We start from the raw sequence: 18,629 nt of genomic DNA, 5'->3' as shown, positions 1-18,629 counted from the left end.
GCAGAGGATTCGTGGATTTCCGCCGTTTTCATTCACTCATAGCGGCTGCAGCTCCTCGCAGGCTGAGCGGAGGAGCTGTGCGTTTCACCGGTGGATGATGATGATAATAAGCGGATAGCGGTTCAGTGTGGAGCGGGGCCTGAGGCGCCTGCCTGGGCCGGCCAGGAAGCGGCGGATGTGTTGGAAGATATGACGCGTTACGCACGGAAACACGCTCTCCGCGTCATTACGTTCAAGTACGTAAGGGAGACTTAATGCACAGATGCGATAATGTGGGAGAATGTGGTGTTTTGCTTCAATAAAAGTCAAAATAAAGAAAATAAATACTTTGTAAAGAATGTATTTATCCTAATGGCATAATTGCACATTCATAAATGTGAATCAAGCAGTAACAAAATAACCTAACTATTTTTTCTCTGTGCGGTTGTGCATTATGTCAATTTAATTTAAAACAACAAAAATGCTCTGAAAACAGTCAATATATGGTCCTCTTTCTTTAAATTTTTATCTTTTACTATTTGTGTATTATATATTTTTAAACTGTTACGTATACCTCACATGTGTATTGCATGCTTCTTTTTGCAATAAAGATAAATAAAAAGAAAATAAAGAGACTTTGTGCGCTGATTCTAGATTTGTTTATAAAATGATGTGTGTGTTTTATACAACACTGATAAATACAAGTGAAATTTTAATTATTTTAATAGTAAAATTGGCAAAATACAAAAACAACAATTCTAAATATACAAAGTCAAAACCCTATTTATTGCTTGTTAATTACATGAAACCTTAAATTTACCAGATGTTGTTACTGATTACATGTTAGGAATGACAAAAAATACTCAAATTAATGAGCAGATTAATGCCAATGGTTTTGGAATAAGACTTTAATCTGTCAACAAGTGAAATGTAACATATTTAATTTAATGATAAAAGTACTAAACAGTTTACAAAATCTACTCCAGGCATTTTCTTAACGCTGTCTGTTAGTTATTTCTTACATATGGCAGCCCATTCTTTCAAATAAAACAGATTAAATGATAAGACTAAAAATATTAATTGAAGTAAAATTAATTAACAGATCAATGATGCAAAATGCAAATTTATTGATCATGTTCTTTTAACAATCCACATACTTGTGGGCGTCCATGGTCACGTTACAGATATGAATATAACGTTATATTTGAGCTGTCAAAACACCTGTGCAAACACCATGGAAGTAAAGTATTAACTATCATAGGTATGTAGTTTGTGATGATTACAGCAGGTACGTCAGTTATGATTGTACCTCTGGATCAGAGAAGCTGGTATAACTTGTCGTCTTTGGCTTTGGCTGCTGGTAATGAAATGGTGTGACGGCCCCTGTGTGATCCAGTGAGGCATCACTCTGTGGGAGTGATGCCTCACTGTTGTTAACCGTCTTTGTTCTGTTGAGGTGATTGCTGATCGGGTGCACCTGGTACCTGTGAGCCAGTGGAGATAAAGCTCCACTTGGTCAAAATACTTTCTCTGCAGTCCAGACATCAACCATAGCCTGATCACCCTGACTGCTACAGAGACACACCTTCCACATTTAAATAGTTATGTTTATTCACTCTTTTGTTAAATAAATCACTTTTGATCATTTAGTTTGTAGGTAACTTGTGTTCTTACAAATTAGTAGTAGTTGTTGTTGTGGCTGCAGTCAACGGGTAATCCAGCTGACTGTTGTGGGTCCTTGTTTAAGTATTACTGATAAAAGTGGTTGGAGTTTTTTCTTGTAGGCTGTAGCGACAATCCACTTTTGGGCTTGTTGAGCTGATCCTTGGTAGTGTTGCGGCGAATGTGGGTGAAGCTTTTAGCTTGGGAGCGTGTCCGTGGTTTTGGCAAGGCCGCTAGTGTGCTAATTGCTCTTCCAAGCCAGCGGCCATTAGTGCATAAATACCCACCACAAGTAGCTGCATGAAGACTAGGGATGAGTTAGTTACTTGGGTTGATCAAGATAGCGGGAAGTTTGAGGAAGCTGTAACTGTCTGTTGCTGTGGTTTTGATGTGCCAGTTGTAGTTTGTTTTTATGGCAGATTGTGATGCGTTTATTGCAGCTCCGTCTAAAGAGGCATTGGAGCGTTGTACAAAGGAGCAGCTACTAGAGATTGCGGAGCACTTCTCGGTGGTGGTAGTAGTAGGCGACAAACATTAGGGTAGCTTTGAAGTCTGAGTTGAGGGAGAAAAGTGTTTGCTGTAGACGTGTTGTGCTGTTAAAACAAAGACAAGAAACCAAACAAACAAAGGAAGCTGTAAGAGAAGACTGCTGCTCTGGCTTATATGCATGGGGCACACCGGGCCCAGGTGTGTCCCACGCCGCTGATTTCCCTGTCAATCAGGTCTGCAGCCCTGGAGACAGAAAGCACACCAGCAGCAGTATGAACCCTGAAGAGGGGCCGTCACATGTATCACCCCTCTTTGTTCTCCTTCTCAGATGATCTGCCCCGCCCTGATTCGTCTTACCTGCGACCTATTCACTCTTCTCTGGTGGATTAAAGCTGCCTGTACCTCTTTGTGGCGGCCAGTTTGTCTTGTCTATTCTTAGTAAGCGTACCGGTATTGTTATTTTTTATTAAGCTATCTTGTGTGTAGCTCGGCTCTGCCTTGTCTTTCTAATGACTTCCCGCGTACCAAACATTTGTTGCAAGTAAACCTTATTCGCCTGAAATCTTTCCTTCTTATGTGACGTCTGCTTTTGCAACATATTTGAACTAAAACATAATACCAATAAAGACAATTGAATGTAGATAGATTGATAGATTATAGCAGTGGAGGTGGGCCGCCATGTCTCAAATTAGACCCACCTCCACTAAGATCATACAAGAGAATCGGTGCAGATTCAAGTCTAAACAAAACCAACATGTAGCCGTATGTATATTAACAGTTATGGCGGCTGTGATTGTTCCTGCTTCCTCAGATAATCTGAGGCTTCAGCAGTGTTGGAGAGTTAGACGAGTCAAGAGGATATAAACAAACTAATAGAAACTTCCTGCTTTTTGTTTCTATCCCTCCACCGCAGCCCAGCAAGCAACCACAGCATGCCATAAAAGCAAATTTGGTAGACACCCGATTTGTTTCACAGATTCTAGAAGCATCATTTCAGCTTCAGATGAACTCTGCAGTGTATTAGACTTTGAGGACTGAAATTTGTCTCCTATCACTTACATTGCAATCATTTTGGGAGGAGATCTCTTTGCAGGACCGATTACAGCGACCTATAACTCTTTAAATGTGCATATTTTCCATATATTCCATAGATGTTGATTTATACTGAGGAAGCTGGGGACATGTCCCCACCATTTTTTGAAAGCATACTTTGTTCAACATAGCTTGCAACAAGAAATGTTAAATAACAAATGAACATGTTATGAGAAAGGTTTCTTGGCACAATAAGTAAATATGCAATGTTGTTTAAATATAGAAGAAACATATGTGCATTGTGCCAATAAAGAGTAGATAACAAGCTTCTGATTATAAAATGACCCAAAAATGTGCACTGGTCAGTAACTTTAACTACTTCCTGACACAGTTTCTTTTTGGCCAAGTTTTCCGTTCTCACCCTGTGAACATGACAGAAGGGGAGGGAAGACTAAATCACTCCTGCATGTGTGTGTTCACTCAGCAGGGATGATATTAAATATGAAAAGTTAATCTACAAGTGAAACATATCAGAAACAGCACAGAATGCCTGAGAGCATGTTTTTATATTCTGAATGGTCACCTGCCATCTGAATTTTGTGTTTCCCTTCATATAAATAAAAATATTTTCTCCATAAACGGATTCAGAAAAGTCAGAAATTGGTGCAGAATTTTTTTTTTTACCAGAATCCAGGTGTTTAATGCTTAACATTTTGTCCCCAATGCTTTTCAACGCAAAGTGATGCCTTGTTTAGGATAGATAGATAGATCTTCATGGTAAAAGAGCAGATCTGCTGTGTCATAGCAAGTACCATAAACTGTAACTGTTGTTCAGGTTGTTATCTAAGGTGAGTGGTCATGAGATAAGACACTTGATCTGGGTGGCTATTCAGCTGTACCATTTCCTGGTGGACAACCTGTTTGGTATCAGAAACCGGTCTAACCAGTAAATAGATTACCCAGCATTACAAACTTGGTTGGCTCTAGTGTCTTTCCAAAATGAGTTCATTGTTACCGCCTGAAAACCTAGATCTAGATTTTATGTTTTTAACTGAATCCTGGCCTGCAAATGAATGACTATAGCCAGCTAGCTGAACTGTGTCCGCCTCAATATGAGTGTTTTAGTCAGCCGAGGGTCAGTGGTCGTGGTGGTGGGCTAGTGAGCGTGTATAGGAAAAATTTAAAATGTCATCAAGTACGCTGTGATGAATTTAACTCCTTTTGAAGTTCTCACTCTTAAAGTTGGAGGGCTGCATCATATTTGTTATAATTTATCGCCCCCCAAAACCGCCTGCAGGATTTTTATCAGAACTTCCTGAATTTTTATCTACTCTGGTTTTAAATTATGACAGAATTGTTCTTTGTGGCGATTTTAATATTCATGTTGATGACCCCAACAATGTTAATGCAACTGACTTTTTAAATATGGCCACTTCTTTTAACTTCAAACAACATGTCAAAGACAAAAACACATAACCGTGGTCATACACTGGACTTGGTTTTTACCCTGGGTGTCAGCATTTCCTCTGTGGAATTAGTGGACATGACCATATCTGACCACAGATATATTGTTTTTAGCTGCAATTCGTCTGTTACTCATGCCGCCTCACCAAGCTCCTTGTGTTGTCGCATCTTTAATGAACAAAGTGTTTCAAAGTTTTGCACATTCTTTCAGAGCCAAAGCCAACACCTGTCTGATTCCAACAACAACAATCTGGTCGATCACTTCAATCATATCTGCTTGTCGTCACTAAATATTATTGCTCCTCTAAAGGTTAGACCTACGTCTAAAACTAGTAAGCAACCCTGAATAAATGACAGCATTCGCAGCCTAAGAAGGGAATGCAGGAAAGCAGAGCGCAGATGGAAAAAATCCAGTCTCCAAGTCCATTACCTCAGTCTGAAGGATTTATTAATTAACTACAATAACATGGTTAAGGATGCGAGAATTTGATCTCTGTTTTTAACAGCTCCCTATCTACTGGTTGTGTCCCTGATTATTTTAAAACGGCTTGCGTGAACCCACTTTTAAAGAAACCTGGTTTAGATCCCTCCCTCCCACATAATTTTAGACCAATTTCAAAACTGCCTTTTACTGCAAAGATTCTAGAAAGAATTGTGTCCAAACAGCTGCTCACTGTGCTGGAAAATAACAAATTATTTGAAAAGTTTCAATCTGGTTTTAGGAAGTACCACAGCACTGAGCCTCAGGGGTCGGTCTTAGGACCCATTTTGTTTTCCTTGTATCACTTTTAAAGCTCTTCATGGCCTCTCGCCTTGTTATATTTCTGACCTTTTAGTCCTATACGCACCAGCACGTACCTTGAGATCCTCGGGCAGAGGTCTGCTGTCTGTTCCAGAGTCTCGACTGAAAACTAAAGGGGACAGAGCGTTTGCTGTCAGGCCCCAAGGCTCTGGAACAGCCTGCCCGAGGAAATCAGGTCGGCTGAGTCAGTGAACTCTTTTAAGTCCCTTCTTAAAACATACTTTTATAGGAGAGCCTTTCATGATCTTATTTGACTTTATTTTATCCCTTTTATTCTTTCTTTAATCTTGTATTGTTTTTGTATTATTGTCTTTACACTTGTTAAAGCACTTTGTAATTTTCTTTTGAAAAGTGCTCTACAAATAAAGATTATTATTATTATTATTATTAAAACAGCATTAGCATCTGCCCATCACTGTCAGACCTGCGGACACATATAACCTGGTTATGTACACCTGTACACCACCCTGTACACCAGCAGCAGCACCTCCAGTCACCAGTCTGTCAAGCTCCTGAAGTTTGCAGATGACACCACCCTCATTGGGCTCATCTCTGGTGGGGATGAGTCTGCATACAGGTGGGAGATCAACCATCTGGTGACCTGGTGCAGCCAGAACAGTCTGGAGCTCAACGCTCTGAAGACAGTGGAGATGGTCGTGGACTTCAGGAAGAGCACAGCCCCACCCTCCCCCATCATCCTGTGTGACTCCCCAGTCACCACTGTGGACTCCTTCCGCTTCCTGGGCACCATCATCTCCCAGGACCTCAGGTTTGAGCTGAACATCACCTCCATCACCAAGGAGGCCCAGCAGAGGATGAACTTCCTGCGGCAGCAGAAGAAGTTCATCCAAAGACAATGATGGTGCATTTCTACACCGCCATCATTGAGTCCATCCTCACCTCCTCCATCACCATCTGGTACGCATCATTCGCTCTGCAGAGAAGGTGATTGGCTGCAATCTTCCTTCTCTTCTGGACCTGGACTCCTCCGGGACTCTGAGGCGAGCAGGAAAGATTGTAGCTGACTCCTCCCACCCCGGACACAAACTGTTTCAGACTCTCCCCTCTGGCAGGAGGCTGCGGTCCATTAGGACCAAAACCTCTCACCGTCTGCAGCCTCATTAACAAGCCCCGGGCCCCCCACCGACACTCCCCCCTTGCAAATAATACAAATGTCTCTGCACATGTAAATATTTAATTTCATATCATGCACCAACCTGGCACATTGCACATATATGTTAATCGTTGTTGTATATATTTATATTGTCAATTTATATATTTATGTCCACAATATTCTCTTCCACTGCAATACGTCTGCACAACACAAACCCGGAATAATGCAAATATCTGCAATGTTTTTCTTTCTCTGTAAATAGTTATATTGTTTTTATTATTCTTCCATTACTTGCATTTCTTTATTCCATATTTATATATTTCTAGATTTATTTATGTCAGCTTGTGTTTGTCTACGTGTAGCACTGTAATGTTTAGCCCCATGGTGGAAGGAGGAGACATTGACATGGAGTTCTTCACCTGGTGCTTCAATTAATTTTTTGACCAGATATGTGGAAAGTGCAGTTGTGCAAGTAAATTATTGTAAAAATATATCAAAAATTAACAAAAACAAACAACAAGGAAACTGTGTATAAACTATTCAAATTATCGTTAAAAACTGAGATTACGCAACACAAAAAATAACCCTATATCAGGCCCTGACTATTGGGCTCTAGCACATGTGCCCTTCCAGGTCAAAGCTGTTCTCCCCAGAGAAGCCTCTGCCTCCTTCCTTTATACCAGAAGCCCCTCCTACAAGACAAACCAAAGTTAATTGACAAACAATTAAACACCATTATGTTGTCTCAACAGTCAAACACATCTCTGGCTACAGCAATACACAACACATCAACCATAAAACCAGAAATGAAATGTAACATGCTAAACAAAGGCTTCTAAAAACAGCAACCTTAAGGTACTCCAGTACACCCCTCTGTACTGGCTCACACTTGGACCATTCCAGGTCTTCCCCCCTATAAATGACTCCACACTCCATCATTTCTTGTTTGCCCCTTCGGCCCAGATCCCTGCTTGAGGATGAGAACGGGTGAATCAAACATACAAACATTTGGATGACCTTGGGTAAATCTCAGCTAAGGTTAGCTGAGCATGCTAAGACCAATACTACTGCTGGCTTAAATGAAGGCATGGTGTACCTCCATGACAAGCACCTTATCACCACAGCAAATTCCTCACTTGTGTAAAACAGTACTTGGTAATAAAGCTCCTTCTGATTAAAAAAAACAGTTGACAAACCTGCTTGTCTTCATCTCTGCACTGAGTTGTTTGCAGTGATGGATTATTAGTCTTCTTAGTTTCGGCCCAACCATCTTCCTCCCCGTCTGTCTAAAGAAGTGTTTATTGGTTTATCAAATGAAACTGGTAAGATTCAATTCTCACGTTTAACAAGATATTTTTCAAGATTATGATTGTTAACGTGTTAAAATAAAAACATGAGAATAATAATATGTATATTATATAGTATTATATTGCTGTGTCCGCGTTATGTAGCCACCTGTCCTTTTCATCTACAAAGCCTTAAAAAATCTGGCCATTCGCTACCTCGCCGACTTCTTCCCCCGCCACACCTCCACTCATCGCCTCAGGTCTGTAGACGCAGCAACACTAAAACTCATCAGGGCAAAGTGCTGGACATGGGGTGTCTTTTCCAATGCTGCAACCTCCCTCGCCACATCCGACAGGCTAGCACCATGCCATCTTTAAAACAGGCCCTCAAAACCCCAGCTAATTTCCTTCCCCTCTCTGCCCTACTTTCATCTTACCCTCTGTAAAGCGTCTTTGAGTACTTAGAAAATATATATGAATCAAATTTATTATTATATGGGGCTAACGGTTGCACAGCCCTGGCTCTACAATTAATTTAATTTAATATTCAAACTAACAACAGTACCAACAGTCTGCATTTGACTGTCAAAGGCAAGGCAAGGCAAGTTTATTTGTATAGCAAAATTTAACAACAAGGTAATTCAAAGTGCTTTACATAAAACATAAAAACAACAGGGAAATATGTAAAAGTTTAAAATCAACATAAAATATAATAAAAGTTACAGTGTTACAATCAGGGTTAAAAGAGTTAAATGGAAAATAATAAAAAGCTAAAAAGACCAACTTCTCTTATTTCATGTAAAAGTAAAAAGAGAACACACCTGTGCGAAATCGTAATTTAATATAGGAAACATTAAAAGAAATTATATTTTTAAACAATCTGATTGGCGTACTGTGGCAGGTTAGTGAGTGTTTGCTTCTTTATCGTTACATGAGGAAGACCAACAGTAGTTGAAATAGTTCCAGTCACATCCACATAAGTTACTTTACTACTACTAGTTAGTAAATATTTTTGTACTCCTACTCAAGTAGTTATTTTGATGACCACTTTTACTTCTACAAAAAGTAACCATACTTTCACTGGAACATAGTTTTTGGCCACTCCACCCTCCGAGAGTAATAGTTATAAAAAGTACTGGTAGAGTTGATGATGTTATCAGAGATGATGTTATTTGTCTTTCAGACCAACATTTCCTTTGTAACAAAAATGAAACTGGATCATTTGCATGCCAGTGATGCAGTGGAGGTGCTGCTGCAGATGAAAAACCAGGCACAGTTTTTGTTGCAAAGCAATGCAGCGTCGTGTGACAAGGCCCTGGGGTGATTAATCCGAATGCTTCAAAGCATTCGGATTTTACTTTGTAGCGTGAACATTGTGTTTTTACTGTTTATCCCATGATCGTTGTGACAAAAGATACCGTGACTGCGATACATTTCCAGATTGTAAAACCTCTGTGCAGTGTTTTTGGTAAGCATAGATCACATATCTCACAGATCTAATTTCTCTAGACTTCCTGTCTAACCTGTAGCTGAAACAAACATCACACACCAACACAATTTCTCTGAAGATGTGATGTTCAGGGCATGTTGCTTCAAGTGCTGGTGAGACATGGTTACACAAGGTTAGTTTGAACGGATCTGTGAGTTTGAAGGCTTGTCGTCAGACACCAGAACGCTGCTGAGGCTTATAATAATGTAAGTCTGGAAAATTTTTAAAGATAAGTTATTATCATGGTGGTACTATGGTGGTATTATTATTATTATTATTATTATATTATTATTATTATTATTATTATTATATGTTTTTTGCAGCAAAGATTGAGCCAGATTCAACTCATGTCAATAAAATTCCCTGCGATGTTTTGTCACATGACTGTGTGTTGGATGCGTTATTCCACGCAGGGCTAAAGTGTGTGAACGCGTTTCTGGTTGCTTGTAAGGTCATTTAGTTTTGGTTTGCTTGGGGGTTTTGCCCTAGCAGGTGTTCAAGAGACATAATTAAAGGAATTCTTTAAATCAAGACTGTCAGAAACAGGTGATAGCTCAGGAAATTTGTATGATGTATAAGTGCAAATTCATGGGCATGTTCCCAGGGTGGAATTCAATTTGTACACTAAATTAAATTAATACATTTCCAATAAATTAATTCCAATAAAATCCGTTATTATGTTATCAGTAAGAGTATTTTACTCATTGTACAACAGTTCAACCGAACATGCAAAAGTCTAAAACCCTGTTTTACAGGCAAGCATGCAACTCAACAAAAATGAAGAATCAAGTTACAAAGAACTGAATTATTAAATATTTACTCGGGTTTAAATGGAGCAGTTCTTTTGAAGAAATCCCTCTCGAAGTCAACAGCTGCTCATAAACTCAGTAAACAAACCTTGTCTCTAGTAAAGCTGCTTCTTTATATATATAAATGTTGCTTCAACTTTATGGTTTGTCAATATATCTTAAAGTTCTTTGCCACACCTGTTTTGAGATAAACATGTGAGCGGCAGACATTTATTGAACCCCCTGAACGAGGCAGAGTGACTCACGTAAGGAGGATAAAGTTGAACCTATGACTGATTTGGTCTTACCTTTTCCTTCCTTCCATGTTGTAAGTGAAGTTCAATACAACAGCAAAGGGTGTGTCCTCAGTACAGTTTATTAAATTTACGCTTACACACAAATTAAACATGGTGAGTTTTTGAAGGCTGATTTATAGGAGAATTATAATTCTTGGCATTGAAAAATCCTTTAGACAGTCATGTAGGGGGATACACTGTACAAAAACTCTATTTTTTACAGTAGAAAATACTACTATAATACTTTTATGGTGGCTTAAGTCAAATTTATGAAGGGTTGCACTACATCTGACCTCAGTATTTCTAAATTCCCTTTAAATCATATCATACGTAGCTCAATAGCTGTTTACGAGGCATTTCTTTTATTCCAAAATATTACCCCTCAAGTATATTTATAGAAAGTAATGACATACACCCTTCTGACTCTGAATCTTGCTTCGCCTTTGGTAAACTCTTGAAGAAAGACTGTTCCTTACATCATTATTGCTTCACGAACACAGGAGAACTGCTGACAACAGCAGGACGACTCCTTCAGTGACGTGATTTACTGAACCTATGAACAATGTTTACAGCGAACTCACAGTGCTTGCTTGCTTTTGGTTTTTATCAACGTTTACTGTGGTGCCTTCTTCTTGGTTCAGTTTAATGTTTGATGTGAACTTAAAACTGTGTGACCATCCAGTTTACATTGATAATAGTGGCAGATTTACCGCTTAAAATTCTTGGTAATGTTTGAAACAATGGGTCGATGGTATCAGACACAGGAAGATAAGATGTCTCATGTCAAGGCTTCCATTGCTTATCAGCTGAAATGAGTCAACGGCATGTTTCTATCAACTAGCTAGCTTATTAAGCTAACTTTAGCTTCATGAGTCACTTTGAAAAGCGAGCTGCGGCTGACTTTTTCATAGTTAGTGTGAAGTATTAAAAGAAAACCAAATACAAAGATCGGACTGTGGTTTCATTCTAACACAACCCTGTTTAGCTGCTCAGCTAACACACAACAAGTGAGAGGTCATTTATGCTCTATTGTTTGTATTTTCACTTTTATCAGAGCGGCTAACGTTAGCCTAAAGCCTGTTAGCAGATGTGGTGATGTTGGTATGTTTACAGTAAGAAAGTACGGGTGGCAAAATGATAAATATTACCATTACCTGACACTGAAAGTAAAAATGAAGTCAAACCAGACCTGCCAGGCTGGCCAAGCTTTTCCTCCTTTGCCTGTACAAAAATGTCAAAGTTTATATACAAAGGACCAATATAAAGAAGTAAATGTAATTTAACAATGCTGCAGAACAATCAACAACACTATAAAGCAGAAGTACATGTGAAATACATTATACAGTAATTCTACCCCTTGTCTCACTAAACTAAAAATGTCCTCTGTTTCATCACAATTTTTGAAGTTATTTGATCCAAGCCATTCTAAGTTGATCTAATTTTTTGTTATTTAAAATAAGCTGTTTTATTGTGTTCAATTTATGTATATTTGCATTAAGGTGAGGCTGAAGATAAGAGGAATGGGCAATTTTAGAGAGAAAGACTTTTATAGTTTTTGGTTAAAGTAGTAAAAAGCTAGATAAGTATGTTTGGGGTTAGATGGCCCCTCCCGGTCGCTGTGCCTCTTCCTGGTTGATTGTTTTTAAGTTAGATGTTATTTAGACACTGGATAGAATCTTTAGCCAACTAGCAACTTAAATATCAGAAAGTCTGAGGTAAAATTCTGAGATTATAAACTCACATATGCTCACATTTCTAACTGACTTTCTGCTAATGAAGTTCCAGCAACCTCACTATTTAAAAGTCTGAGAAATAAATTATAGGAAAGGTAATAACATAAGGCAAGGCAAGTTTATTTCTACAACATAGGTCTATAATCCCCTGGCTTTTAACCAGCTACTTGTAGTTTATTTTATCTGTAATTTGCACCTGTTAAAGTGATCTCACACTGTAGAGGGGGAATCTTACCCCATGTGGAAAATGCCTTTTCCCTAAAAATTACATTTGATTAAATACAAATTAGTCAACTGTAGCTATTTATTTTATTTTATAATATGTTGCCCTAAGCATGGCCTTCTTAAAGATACAAAAAAAACCCTATAAAATGTTCTTTAATATGTCAGAAAATAGACATTGAGCTTAGTCTAACCCCACCAGCTGGGGAAAATTTGATTAAATTCAAATTAATCTGTCAACTGTAGGTATTTATTTTACTTTATATGATGTTTCCCTAAGCAAGGTCATCTCCAAGATACAAAAAAACCCTATAAAATCTTAAAATATTGTGTCAGCAAATAGATATTGAGCTTAAGGGAGGGGCGTCTTACCCCACACTATCCTATTAATAATAAAAGGAAGTTTGTAAGCATTTGATACTTTGCTCACTTTGTTTCGTGGTGCATGACTGCTTGTTGTCTTTCACCATGTTTCAATTAATCCCCTCTTAACCAACCAATCATTAATAACAAAATAATAATATCTAAAACTGACAGGGTCCACTCTGCACAACAAACATACTTTCTGATCTGAATACCTTACCTTACCATTCATTATGAGAAACACACACAGCAACAATGCCACCAGCACAAGAAAACATAAATATATAGAATTATACAACTGTGAACACCTGAATGTTATGATACAACCTGTCAAATTCCATGGAATTAGTAAACCATTTGTTGTTGGCTTTCACACAGAAACAGAAACAGGTGTCATTTGTGTGATAAAGGAGTAACAGCTCAGCTAAGAGGTCCCAAAGCCTCTGGAGGATTTCAAGCTTTTCATTGGCTTTGAGGAGAAACAACACTTGCAAACCAAGGGGGTGGTGCAAACAAAGGTGTGGCTCCTCTGCAGGTAAAAAAAGGACAGTGCCATGGTTACTTGTTAGACCCAGGAACTCACTAGTCAAGTGTAGCGACACGGTGCGTTAGAGACATGGCAAGGTGTTTAAACAGTGTAAGTTATCTTAATGTTCTTTGCTGCTCTAGTTTGTTGTAACAGACAGATAAGAGTCACACTTAACTGCAATTGAATGCCAATCCTGTCATGAAATTTTCAGTGGAGCAACACTCTGTAACTTTTTGTCTGCGACATATCTAAACAAGACGACTGAGGAGGGTCAACATGCTGGAAAATGGCTTTGCAAAGAGAGGAAAAAGGTATGTAAGCTTTTTTTTAAATTTCAGTTTCTGTAATCATTAAGTATTTCGTTCTAACAAGGAAGTAGAAAAGAAGAAGGAAGACAGTGTTAATGTTAGTTGTGGAAGATTTCTGAAAAAGATGTAAAGCTGAAACATGAGAGGGTTTTATCTGTGAAACAATTCTTGTGAGAGACAGTTCCCAGCTTGTGCCGGTGAGGAGCATTTTATTTATAACTGTTAATTTATTAATTATTCATTAACACTAGTATTTTATCAAATACTTTGCTATTGTTTAATTTAAGAGCAAAAACATAACAGGACCGTTTTCGTTCCTTTTCTCAGCCAGTTTCCATGTGTTATCTCTCGTTACAGCCAGGGAATGGTGGATGGAGGGAAGATTGCAGAAAGCAGGAGGTGGTTCAGTTGGTCGCGGCGCCACTGCTTCTTCTTCTTGCTAGTGTTGGGAGCAGTTTTATTTCTTTATAACACAAACATTAATGACATGGCGTCCAACTGGAACCCAAAATTGTGGCTGCAATACAATGCATCAAAATGGTGGAGTTCATTTAACAGTCAGACACAAAATTTAGCCTCCTCCAGCACTCCTGGACCTGCATCAGAACCGGTCTCTGCTTCTGGGTTTAAAGCTGGGACCAACTCATCTGCATTTTCTCAAACTGGGAAAATCCCACCAACAAAGGTGACAAAAGCCACTACAACTACTTCGGTGGCAACACAAAAAGAACCTGTGCCACCAGCACCGGTTCCTTATGTGTCTCCGGGGCCGTACTTAGTGGAATACCCGTATAAGTACCACTTTGTTATAAATGAGCCTAAGCGATGTGAGCAGAAGAAGCCCTACGTGGTTCTGATGGTTCCTGTGGCGCCCCACAACAAGGCCCATCGTGACATCATCCGCAGCACCTGGGGAGGTGAAAGCCTGGTGCTGGACAAAGTGGTGACGCTGTTCTTCCTGCTGGGGCTGCACATTGGAGAGGGAGCAGAGCAGCTCCAAAAGGAGCTGCTGCAGGAGAGCACTGAACATCAAGACCTGATCCAGAGCAACTTCCTGGACTGCTACAAGAACCTGACCATCAAAACCATGGTGATGCTGGAGTGGCTGGACACCCACTGCTCCAGCGCCTCTTACGCCATGAAGATTGATTCAGACATGTTTCTAAATGTGGCCAAGCTCATAAACATGTTGTTAGACGCTCCGAAGACAAACTACATGAGCGGACTGGTGGCGAGAGGAGGTGTAGTCCTGAGAGATCGAAACTCTAAGTGGTACGTACCTGAGGAGATTTACCCTGGGTCTGTGTACCCACGTTATGCTTTGGGTCTGGGCTACGTTTTGTCTCTAGACCTCCCTAAAAAGCTTGTGGAGGCATCCAGACATATTAAAGCTATTTACATTGAGGACGTGTATTTGGGGTTGTGTATGCAGCACCTGGGTATCCCTCCCACCGACCCCCCAGACTGGGGTTATTTTCAGGTCTTTCCTGTGCAGTACAGTCGCTGTGCTTACTCCAAGCTAATAGCAACCACTACACATGAACACAGTGATCGAGTGTGGGCTTGGAAAGACTTTAAAAAACCAGGTCCATACTGCTGATCTGTAAAACAAAAAAACAAAATTACTGTATGATGCAGCTAAAGAAGGATCTTAGAGTAATATATTAATAACCAGGACTGAATTTCTCAGCTCCTGTTACCTGTTGATTGATTCTACTTTTTCTGTGTTTAAAATCCTAAATTTGCTGTATAAAAAACACCTTTTCACCTCCCCTCTCAGATTTAAAAGCACACAACAGAGGAGTTTTCGCCCTCTCTGTCCTCGTACATACATGAAAGAATGAAGGAAGTATTACAGAGAGTGTTGAAACAGTCTGTTCAAAGTGATTAACAGGCTGTTCGGTAAAATCAGTGATGTCATAGTTAATAATTGGCTGAAATTAATCTTAAAGTGTCTCATCAGACATATGAGACATACATGTTTCCGCATCACGCAAACACTGTAACTGGAACTACATTGAGTCATTTATTTGTGCAGATTCTTCTCACTCTTGTGTAAAAGACTTGTTGCAACATGTCACAGCGTTCAGGGAAGACGTGCATTACTGCGCTTCATGACTGCAGGGTAGAGGCAGGACTGGACAAAATGGGAAAACATACTTTGCCCTGATGGGATCCGAACCGTGTGTCCTCTCTGTTTAGTTTGTAAACGTTTTTTCACAGTTTTAACTGAAGTAACAGTTACACAGTAACAGTGATGATGTGGGCTGCAGCCGTGACAGGGACATTCATGCAGCACTGCACAAAGAACAACTTCACTGTGAGACCAAGGTTGTTTCATACATCCGGTGCGTCACACATCTAAAGCTGGGTGTAAAAATGAATGCAGGGGGGAAATTATTGACTAGTTTTAGGTGAAATTGAGGGCCCTTTTTGGCCCCTTAAATAAAAACCCACTAGTACAGTGAGTTGTTTACAATATCCAGCCATAAGGCAATCATTTATTATTTATTTTTGTATTAACAGCAACACTTTCTAATAGGGATACAAAACATGTGCTTAAATAATTCTACTAATAGTGTAGGAGGCATTACTTTGTAATGCTTCACAGTAATGTAATTACTTTTTTTTTGTAACAAGTAGTGTAAGTAATTCAGAAATTACATTACTGTTACTAATCCCAGCAGTTCCAGTAAAGATCTGCTAATTAGCTTGTTTGCTTTCTGAATTTGAGAGAGTTAAAACCAGTTTGGTATCAGTCAAACTGGTCTGGGAAAAGCCCCCAGTTTCACTCTCTCATGTATTAGCTTACATTTTGGGTCACAAAGGTTACCAGTAGCAGTTTCTCTAAAATATAATTTACTGCTGATGTTTGAAAAACCCACAAGGGTGTTTTAAAAACACTGTTGATCTGAAGGTATTTCCAAGATCCTCCAGAGCTCTTAAGATAAGATTTTTTATTGATCCCCCGAAGGGGAAATTCAAACTGACACAGCAGCCGATTTCCAATGTCTAACTATCTGGATGAAAAAATATTGATGATTAAAAAAATCATGAAAGAAATCGTGCCGCCTACCTGAATAGCAAACAGAGTGAATTGTTGTTGCACACAATTAAGAAATAATGAAGTCACTATGAGTCATTAATCAATGCTTAATGAATTTTAACTTACAATCACTTACATTTATTTGCCAAAAATAACACGGGGTGTCATGTAGAAACGGTGCGTACGACTAAAACAGGGCTGGAAATGTGCGAACGCCACTTCCCACCAAACTCTGAGCCATGCTTAGGCTATACCAAATGGCCACTTACATGGCAGAAGGATGAGATGGTTTGAAATGGATACTACTGTGTAAAATAAATCTAAAATATTACCTCTTTGTATTATAGGCCAAAAAGACTTAATATTATTTGAAATAATTATATGGGTTCATTTGTAAAACAGACCAAAAGCAAACACCCGTTTGATTGATTTTCCCTTAAGTGCACATCAAAAACATTATTTAAGATCATTTGCAGCGCACACACAAAAAGAACCACGAGTTAGGAAAATTAAACACAATCTGAGATCTATTGCTGCAAAAGAACGCATCAAATTGGGAGTTTAATTGGGAATCATATTAATTAATACTTCCATGCAGTGCAGTTTATTCTCATAAATAAGGTGAACAGGAGGAAAAATTACATTTAAATGAGGCCTCTGTCGAGTAAATACAAGTTCATAGTTTCTTGTTATCACATGTTCGTAACCCTGTGGCAGCCTATTTGAGCCAAACGCTGCGCGCCAGCGTCTGAATGTGATGCGTTGCTTGTAAAAACACGGCATGAAAAAAAAAAATATTACCACACTATTATGTAGAAAGTAAATCTTTCAGTGTACCAGTGTAAAACATAAAGCATAAAGTAATTTTCCTTTTAACTCACGGGCCGGCTCGATGAGTGAGTGGAGTGTTTGTGTACATAAATGTTTAAACACAAGTGGAATATATGTGCAACGTGTCCCCTTCCACCACCGTCACCACTCAGGAGGGATGCACCTTCCTTTGTGTGAGCCTCCATATGCAACCTTTAGTAGTATTTCCTATGTGCAGTTTTATAAATGAGACCCCCGGACTCCAGATACACAGAAAAGTCACAGTCACAAGCAAGAGTGTAAAAAATAATGTAATGATTACGTTTCTTGCTGTTGACATGAGAGTGTAGCACAGACATGTTTAAACGTGTGTCAACAGTTCATTTTAACGGTTCATAAAATCTGTAGAGCTTAACAAGAGGTCGTCTCGTGCTGCAGCATGCAGATGTTTGCCTCTGACAGCCAGTTTATAAGAAAGAGCTTTTTTTATTTCTATGAGAACTGGTTCTGTTCTGCTGGATCAAATACAACAGACTGACAAATACGTTGCAGCTGCTACATCAAGTTAATGTATGAATTAACTGCAGAATAACATTCATTAACTGCCATTAACTAATCACAAACTCTTCTGTTCTTAATGGTTGATTCATGGATTAAATCATCATGGGTCGTGCATGTTTTGTACCCTTATTATACAGTAAAGTGGAAAAAAAGGGGTGGAGAAAAAACCTCTATATGCTGCGTCCTATTACAAATCAATTAATCCTTATAGTGACAAACAATGATTGTTTTATTCCGCTGTCCATAATGTCGTTTTAAGTTTGAGCTGTTACAACTACGACAACAAAGAAATCAATTGATTCGTGTGTAGCGAATTGATGAATGTGGATATTCTTGTTCTTCTTTCTGGACAGTTTGTTGCACTCAGATGAAAAGTGAGGGATGTAAATGCTGGAAAGTGTCTCCCTAAGATTGTTGTAATGCAGAGACACCAAGTGGACATTTTGTACACTGCAACTAAATAATGTCACATGTAAACTCACAGTGTTTTGTTTAGTCATTCGTGTGTCATACATGACAAATAAATGGTTCATCTTGTAGTTTATTTATAAGCAATGTTACGCTAATGTCACTGCACGTATATAAGGTTGTTAACAGGCAAGAGTCAAGGTGTTTGCTAATGTACAGAATATTAAAAGTCAACACTTTTTAAAAAA

The 18,629-nt window shown here is 39.0% G+C and overlaps 1 protein-coding gene across 4 annotated transcripts; it reads left to right on the top strand.

Annotated features, from left to right (window-relative positions):
* The first annotated feature begins 9,375 nt into the window (after positions 1–9,375).
* LOC119890655 (beta-1,3-galactosyltransferase 1-like) lies at positions 9,376–18,629 on the top strand. 4 transcript variants are annotated; one of them, XM_038702015.1, is made up of 4 exons: positions 9,393–9,523; positions 13,098–13,254; positions 13,460–13,559; positions 13,914–18,629. In XM_038702015.1, the coding sequence occupies exons 3-4, from the start codon at positions 13,525–13,527 to the stop codon at positions 15,154–15,156; spliced, it is 1,278 nt and encodes a 425-aa protein (XP_038557943.1). In that variant the 5' UTR covers positions 9,393–9,523; positions 13,098–13,254; positions 13,460–13,524; the 3' UTR covers positions 15,157–18,629. The 4 variants fall into 4 exon arrangements, with proteins under 4 accessions (XP_038557940.1, XP_038557943.1, XP_038557941.1 ...); XM_038702013.1 differs by having other exon boundaries at positions 13,098–13,356; XM_038702012.1 differs by lacking the exon at positions 13,098–13,254 and having other exon boundaries at positions 9,376–9,523.

This window comes from Micropterus salmoides, unplaced genomic scaffold (genome assembly GCF_014851395.1).
Source record: "Micropterus salmoides isolate LMB-PRFRI ecotype aquatic unplaced genomic scaffold, ASM1485139v1 Ms_hic_scaffold_6, whole genome shotgun sequence".
In the NCBI taxonomy this organism is placed as follows: Eukaryota; Metazoa; Chordata; class Actinopteri; order Centrarchiformes; family Centrarchidae; genus Micropterus; species Micropterus salmoides.
This window is presented reverse-complemented; position numbering and strand designations above follow the sequence as displayed.

Coding starts and splice junctions, on each gene's coding strand:
- LOC119890655 (XM_038702012.1), top strand. CDS start 13,525: ATGCTGGAAAATGGCTTTGCAAAGAGAGGAAAAAG. Junction 13,560..13,913: donor TTTGCAAAGAGAGGAAAAAG/GTATGTAAGCTT, acceptor CTCTCGTTACAG/CCAGGGAATGGTGGATGGAG.